The following is a 7842-nucleotide window of genomic DNA, read 5'->3' as shown; positions in this document are numbered from 1 at the left end:
CCTGGCCAAGCAACACCAAATGCTTTGTCTCAACAAAAAAAAAACACTTTTGGAGATTGAAAGCCCATAACGAAGTCCTAGGCATACAGGGGCAGAGGCACTGCGGTCTCCCCGGCCGCATTGGGCCGGGCTGGGAGGAGGCGTTCCGGAGAGGGGGCCCGGGCAGGAGGCGTTCCGGAGAGGGGGCCCGGGCAGGAGGCGTTCCGGAGCGGAGGCTGGTGGAGGAGCGACGAGACCAGTCGCCGAAGTTAGCTGGCTAACTTTAGCTGCTAGCTCATTTAAAGTAACAAAAATGTATTCCTTCCACTCTTTGCGGCTCGAAGGGGATTTCTGCGAGGCTCGGGGAGTTTGTCGTGTCGACACAGCACCGCGTCGTTGATGTGTCCTACGCTTGAGTTATGCTTTCGCGAAAGAAAAGCAAAAACGAAGCGTCGAAACCAGCCGAGGTCCACGGGAAATACGTGAAGAAGGAAACGTCGCCGCTCCTGAGAAGTAAGCGCAACAAGTAGCCCCGCTAGCCGACGCTAGGCTAGCTCGGCAAACTCCACCGTAACTTAACATGAAAGTAGTACATAAGGGATGTTGTGTTTTGTAAACGTCTAATTACGTTCAGGGCTGCATGACTCTGACTAAAAAGTAATGTTTCGTCATACTTTATGGAGTTTATGTCACTTCAACCACCGCTCGATGCTAGCGTTGAAAGCTAAACCCCTCGCTCACTATTTATCATGGACCCAAGGTACAACAACATGCACACCACACCGGCGGGGTGTGATCACAGACAGAGTACCGGTCGAGCACATGCTGAATCGCTACAACTTGTATTTCTACGATACACGGGAGCCGTGCCAGGGAGTGTCATCCGAGTAGAGATGCTTTGTTGACTAAATAAACCCAGCTGGGACACCCGCTGGCAGGCGCGGCGGAGCGGTGTCATCGCTGTCTGAGGACCTGTGGAGGCAACATAGCAGCTATTTATTGTATGAAGTGTGGTTAGGTCAATAGCCTGAAGTAGAGGGTAGGGCAGCGGTAGGCGCACTTTAACTCAAGCGAAGTACAACGGATCTATTGACGGCTATTTTAAGTCAATTTTTTTGCACACACTTTTTGTTTTAAAGTGAACTCAGATGGATTTCGTTAAGAAGCAGGTAGGGATCAGGGCGTCTTGCTCAAGGATTCTTCGAGGTAAGCTGTGAATGTTGTCATTTATAGATCAAACGCGTAGCTTTGTGCGGGAATCAAACACTTTGCCACCACTGCAAGCTAAACGCATGTCTCATCCTGACTGTGATTACTATCTCTAATGCACCGGTCGACTCGCTGTTAAAACCTCCCTCCCCTTCGCAGATCTTATGCCCTCTTTTATTCGCCATGGACCCACCATTCCAAGACGCACGGAGGTCCCCATGCCAGAGGCGGGGCCGACGGCGTACACGGCCCCGCCCAGCAGGGAGCCGGCGGTGTCCCGCAACAAGAGCTTCCTCCGGCCCCCGGTCCAGAGGCCCCCCCACGAGGTGGCCCGCCGCGAGAGCCACCGGCTGTCGGCGCCCCCCTATCTCCCCCGCAGCCTGGGAGACCTCCCCCTGGAGTACGCGGGCTCCGCCCAGTCCTTCCTGACGGAGGTGACCCCCATGTCGGAGAACGGGGACCCCGGGCGCTACTATTTCCCCCCTCCGGCGGAACACTACTATGACAACCAGCAGCAGCAGCGGCAGCAGCAGCCTCACCGGCTCCAGGAACCCTTCCACGAGGACTATCGCTACTACGAACCCAACGAGCACAACTTCCAAAGACTGGCCCCGCTGCACACACCCCCGGCCCCCACGAGACCCCCCGCTGGTAAGGGAAGAACGCGAGAGGCGTGTGTGTTTTGGGCTGGATGCTGACAGGCTCAAGGAGAGAGGTGATGCTCGTGGGGTACAGCTGTGCTGTCTGGGGGGTCAGGGGTTACGTCACGGCATGGAGAAAGCCCCCAGGGTTCAAACCTGGCCTTTCTCAGTGTGTCTGGTGTTCACTTGGGCGGTTGATTCGCTCCGAGTGCGTACCCACGGGCAACGGTGGGGAGGGTTGTTTCCCTGAAAACGTTGGTCATAGCAATGGCCTGGTTAGCTAATCCACGTTAATTGATCGTTTAACGTGAGCATCTTTTGCCCACTTTTGGGGACTTTTAACCCCGATCATTTCAGTATAGTGAAGGTCCACACAGGGATGGCTGGGGGCGGGGGGGGAACAGGTCCGCTACCTAAGACACCAACACAGACATAAATGTACAGTGAGGACAGACTTTCAGGACGAGGGAGGGGCAGTGACAGTGGTGTGGGGTCGGTTGTTATCCCGCAGCCCTTATACTTAGTGGATTACCTCCTGTGGTGTATATGTTGACGCACGATCCCAGACCCGCCTACCACTTAGCCTGGACCCCTGTTTGGGCTGGACCTAAACAAGTGTGGGGGGGGGGGGGCACGTTTGACTCCTCCCAGTCAAACGTGCTCAGCTCGGAGGATGGCGTCACGGCATGTTGACTGAGGCACTTCAGGACTGCCAGGCGTCTAGGATGTTCCCTCTCAGCTGTCTGTGGCCTCGTGACAACACACTGACGTCTAGCCCCTACCTGTTCTCGATGACCTCTCTCTGTATTCATGGGTAGACAGTGAAAACAGACAGTTCATCAAGGACGGGTAGGGGTTAGACTCTAACCCCTATCTGTTCTTGATGACCTGTCTCTGTATTCACTATCCAACCCCTACCTGCTGCTTAATGACCTCTCTGTTTTCACTGCAAGTCAAATTGAATATGGCATCTAAAGAGTAAATTCTGCATGACTCTCTGTCATAGAGCCTTGGGAGTGAAGTTAATTTAGCTTCCTGGGAACAGCAGCCTAACCTCCACGTCTGCTCCAACAGTTTCCTGTTGTGAGCCGGAATGGTCTAGCACAAGGTTTTATCTTGAGCCTGTCTAAAATATCAGTTGGGTCTACGTCAGTGTCCCATGAAGTACCGTTTGACACAAATAGTTTTCTGTCCTTCCTCGTCTTTCTGCGGCCGTTTGCATGACCTCATCAGCAGCACTGTTAGCTCTGCTCGTTGCTCCGGGTCAGACTCCCGATTGGCCACCTCACTGGGGAGTTTGGATCATGGACAGGAGATCAGGGGGTATATGGCAGTGATGATGATGATGAAGTGGTGAAGGAGGAGGAGGAGTGCATTCCGTCCTTTCATTCAGCACCGCAGAGAACCACGGTGGTTCTGTTGCTGTCGCCGCAGCGCGGAATTTAGCAGCATTCCAGCGGCCATTTTGAAAGACAAACATGTTTGTGTGTGTGTGTGTGTGTGTGTCCCCCCCCACTGCTCCACATAGTTCACTTGTCTTCTCTTACGTCCTCAGGTGTTTATTGTGTTATTTTGAACCCAGTTCTGGCGGGGGTCACATAAGACACACACACACACACACACACACACACACACACACACACACACACACACACACACACACACACACACACACACACACACACCAAGCTCATAACGCTTCAAATTATTCACTGGCAGAATCCCAGAACCTGTTGCGTGACCTCACTGTGTGTGTGTGTACACACATACTATTCCAGCAACGTAGTATGCAAAGCGTGTGAGTAGGTTTGCGTGTGTGTGTGAGGCGATGCTTGTCGTTTCTGAGCAACGGCATGTATTCATCCTCATCCCCAGAGTGTTCACTCACTCATAAGACCAGAGTGTGTGGTCTCACATTCCAGTGAAGAACTATAGTACGAATTGTTTGTGTAAAAATAGTTTGAGACGGTAGGGCTAGCCGATAATCCATTATTATCATCAATCGTCTCTGAATAGCACTGTCATGACTGACAAGGACTTATCGTGAGAGACAGTGTTACAGTATAGATGAACCACAACGAGAACATATACTCTTAAAATTATAAAATATGAGGATTGATCGCCAGCAAGGGAAAACCGAGTTCTAGTCATTTTAGTGTTCCCCTCACCTCAACTAGGCTGTTTACAATGGAATTTTGAATTCTTAGGCATATCGCAATATTCACCGACATCGTGTTACATTCCCCATAAGTATCGTACAAGATGCATGTTTCCACAAGATGCATATTTCCCCCCCCCCCATGAGTGGGTCTTTTGTGTGGAGATAGATGATATCAGAGAGTGCATGTCTTGGTCATCCGACGCACGAGACAGCGTGTGTCTCGTGTGTCCCAGCAGAGACACACGAGACATCCCCTCAAGACCTGGTGTGGCCTCAAGCCCTGTCCCCTAAGGTCCTGTGTCTCTGTGGCCTAAGGTCCTGTGACCTCAGGCTCTGTGGCATCAGGTCTTTGTGGCTCTGTGGTGAGAGAGATCTGAAGCCATCGCAGCATTCAGATGGCAGCTCCCTCTCCCTGCCTTGCATTCCCTGCTATTACTGCTGTTTGTACAGTTGGCCACTCTCAGAGACCCCGTTTTAAAATGGTGGACGCATTCTTGACCTATGCATGACCTCTTCCCGTACAGGATGTTGTTCAAAATATTCCCCCAAAGATATCTCTCTTCCCTCTCTACTTCACTCTCCGTCCGGTCTGTTTCGCTCCTCTCTTTCGCTGTCGCTTTCTTCATCTGTCGGTTTCTATCTCTCCTCTCCTCTTTCTGTCTCTGTCTGTCTCTCCTCTCTTTCTCTGGCTGTCTCCTCTTTCCGTCTCTCTCCTCTCCTCTTTCTCCATCTCTTTCTGTATCTGTCTGACTCTCCACGCTTTCTCTGTCTGTCTCCTCTCTTTCTGTCTCTGTCGCTCTCTGTCTCTGTCTCTGTCTCTGTCTATCTCTCTCTCTGTCGGTCTCTCTGTCTCTGTCTCTCTCTCTCGGTCTTGATCTCTTTCTGTCCCTCTCTCTGTCTCTGTTGAGAGCGTTTTCCATTGGTGAGAACTCGGGACAGTGTGTTATTTTATCAGTAGGAAAACCCTCACATGTGCTTCCTCTCCAGAGAGCGCTCCACCGCTCTGCTGAGAACCAGACCCTCCATGACCATGTGATAACCGCTCACCTCTGGGGAGAACCAGAACATGACCATGTGATAACCGCTCACCTCTGGGGAGAACCAGAATATGACCATGTGATAACTAGAGAGAACTGTTCTGTCTCCAGAGAACGGCTCTCTGTCTCCAGAGAACGGCTCTCTGTCCCCAGAGAACGGTTCTCTGTCTCCAGAGAACGGCTCTCTGTCCCCAGAGAAAGGTTCTCTGTCTCCAGAAGGCGCCCTGCTGAGAACCAGACGGCTCCACGAGCCCCGCCCGGCGCTAACGGTTCTGTGTTCCCAGGCATCGGCCGCATCCAGGCCAAGTCCCTGGGGAACCTGTCCAGCCTGGCGGCCGACGACCTCCCCCTCCCGGGGGGCTGGAGCGTGGACTGGACCATCCGGGGCAGGAAGTACTACATCGACCACAACACCAACACCACCCACTGGAGCCACCCGCTGGAGCGCGAGGGCCTGCCGCCCGGCTGGGAGAAGGTGGAGTCGGCCGAGTTCGGCGTCTACTACGTGGACCACGTCAACAAGCGCGCCCAGTACCGCCACCCCTGCGCCCCCAGGTGATTGGCTGACGAGGGGCGGGGGGATGGGGGGCGTGGTCTGTCTGTCTGTCTGTCTCTGTCTGTCCGTCTGTCTCGCTTTCTGTGAGTCTGTCTGTCTGTCTGTCTGTCTGTCTGTCTGTCTGTCTGTACCCTGATTGGCCGACGAGGGGCGGGGGGGGTGTGGTTTGGGGGGTGGTCTGTGTTGTTTCCTCTGTCTGTCTGTCTGGCTGTCTGTCTCGCTGGCTGTACCCTGATTGGCTGACGAGGGGCAGGGCGGCGTGGTTTGGTGTGGTGATGATGACGATGGGGGTGTTTGTTTTGTTGTTTTGAGAGCTTGCTTTACATATGGAATGAGTATGTAAAGATCTAGAATGGGGTAATTATTTAAAAGCTCGGAAGTGTATAACTTTATTTTAGAAGTTTAGCATTTTATAACTTATTTGCGAAAAAAATGGGATTTATTTTATCTTATTTTTTTTACAACTTTACCGTAAAAGCCTGGAGCTTTCCGACATGTTAAACTCCCTCCCCTCTTCTTCCCTCTTCTTCCCTCCTCTTCTCCTCCTCCCCCCCCCCACCTCAGCGTCCCGCGCTACGACCAGCCCCCCAAGCTGCCCCCCCCCGTGGTGTACCAGCCCCGCCCGGCTGAGAGGAGCCAGCCCGTCTTGGTGCCGGCCAACCCCTACCACACCGCCGAGATCCCCGACTGGCTGCAGGTCTACGCCCGCGCCCCGCTCAAGTCAGTACCCCCCCCCCCCCCCCCCCCCACGCTACGTCAGCGACCACCAACACAGTCTCACTACAGGGCTACGTCGCTACGTCACTCCGCTACGTCACTCTGCTAGGTTGCACGCGTCAAGCATCGCGTCGCTACGTCGCGTCGCTACGTCGCGTCGCCACGGCATGCCGCTACGTCGTTCTGTCGCTACGTCACGGCGCTACGGCTGCCTCCACTTCGGAAGCACGGCAGCAATTGAAACGTTGGTTTTTGTGTTTTTTTGTTCATGATTTAGCGATTGATCGTGACGTTGTGTGTCATCACGGGGAGACGTTGTTGTGTTTGAAAGTGCTGCAGTTTTCCTCAGGCGAGACGTGGCAAAGCAACGTTTTCGGTAGCCTTGGTTACCATATATTCACTTTAATTCGGGATTTCGCACCCGAATTAAAGTCCCCTGCACCACACCTCGCCCTAAATGCCCCCGACGAGGCGGCTGTCGCCTCGCGTGGTCGTCACCGCCGCCGGCGTGTGAACGTGTGCATGAATGGGTGAATGTCAGGCAATGTTGTAAAGCGCTTTGAATGGCCACTGGCTAGTTGAGCGCCGTATAAATGAACTCCGTTTACCATCCGCAAAGTTGCACGGATTGACCGCGTGGCCCCGACCCCCCCAGGTACGACCACATCCTGAAGTGGGAGCTGTTCCAGCTAGGCGACCTGGACACCTACCAGGGCATGCTGAAGCTTCTCTTCATGAAGGAGCTGGAGCTCATCGTCAAGAGCTACGAGGCGTACCGCCAGGCGCTGCTCTCCGAGGCCGACGCCCGCAAGCAGCAGCAGCAGTGGTACGCCCAGCACGCCGCCAACCAGGCCTTCATGGGGAACATGTGACCCGGGGTGGGCGCAGCCAGACCCACCCAGGGTGGGTGTGTGTGTGTGTGTGTGTGGAGGATACACCCCTTTTGAGGCAGCTGTGGTGGGGAGGGAGTTGATGGCGGAGTGGTCTGTGGGGTTTCTTCGGACATTGTGATTGGCTCCTGGTTGGCTCTTCTACCAAACGCATCTGTGCCTTGGCCCGGTCCAATTATATCAGCCGCTGAGCAGAGAGAGAGAGACGAACAAATTCTCTCCCTCTCTCTCTCTCTCTCGCCTTGTCACTATCTCCTCTCTCTCTCTGCAACATTGGGAAAATGACAACACAGAGACCGTACCAAGATGAGGAAGAGGGGAGGAATACGGGCTGCGTCTTAAGACGGACGGAGGACAGAAGGAGGACTCTTGGTCCCTCCCTAAAAATACTGTGGGAGGGCTTTGTTTTATAAGCAGCCGCTCTGCGATTGGGCGAGAGCTGTGCCACACTGACTTCTCATTGGTTGGGGCGAACCGCCTGCTCTTTTGAATTGTTTTCCTTCAGGGGAGCGAGAGAGGGCAGCTTCATTGCATTAAACGTCTATGAATCATCGCTAATTAACGAATATTATTTTACTGTACATTCATTGTATATTGTAGCCTCCATAAACTGAAATGAAAATGATTGGTCGGTTCACGGCCAGCGAGAATG

General features: G+C 53.6%; 1 protein-coding gene across 1 annotated transcript in view; it reads left to right on the top strand.

Moving 5' to 3' along the window:
- The first annotated feature begins 219 nt into the window (after positions 1 to 219).
- The window catches only part of sav1 (salvador family WW domain containing protein 1), a 7805-nt gene continuing 182 nt past the window's right edge, over positions 220 to 7842 (top strand). Inside the window, exons 1-5 of the mRNA XM_079752033.1 lie at positions 220 to 492; positions 1348 to 1839; positions 5312 to 5582; positions 6148 to 6303; positions 6956 to 7842. The exon at positions 6956 to 7842 is cut by the window's right edge and continues 182 nt beyond it. Coding sequence (XP_079608159.1) covers positions 399 to 492; positions 1348 to 1839; positions 5312 to 5582; positions 6148 to 6303; positions 6956 to 7172 — 1230 coding nt within the window. The 5' untranslated portion in view covers positions 220 to 398 and the 3' untranslated portion in view covers positions 7173 to 7842. The remainder of the gene's footprint in view (positions 493 to 1347; positions 1840 to 5311; positions 5583 to 6147; positions 6304 to 6955) is intronic.

Source organism: Pollachius pollachius, assembly GCF_949987615.1.
Source record: "Pollachius pollachius genome assembly, chromosome: 15".
NCBI classification, from domain to species: domain Eukaryota; kingdom Metazoa; phylum Chordata; class Actinopteri; order Gadiformes; family Gadidae; genus Pollachius; species Pollachius pollachius.
The sequence above is the reverse complement of the archived record's forward strand: the minus strand, read 5'-3'. Positions and strand labels throughout refer to the sequence as shown.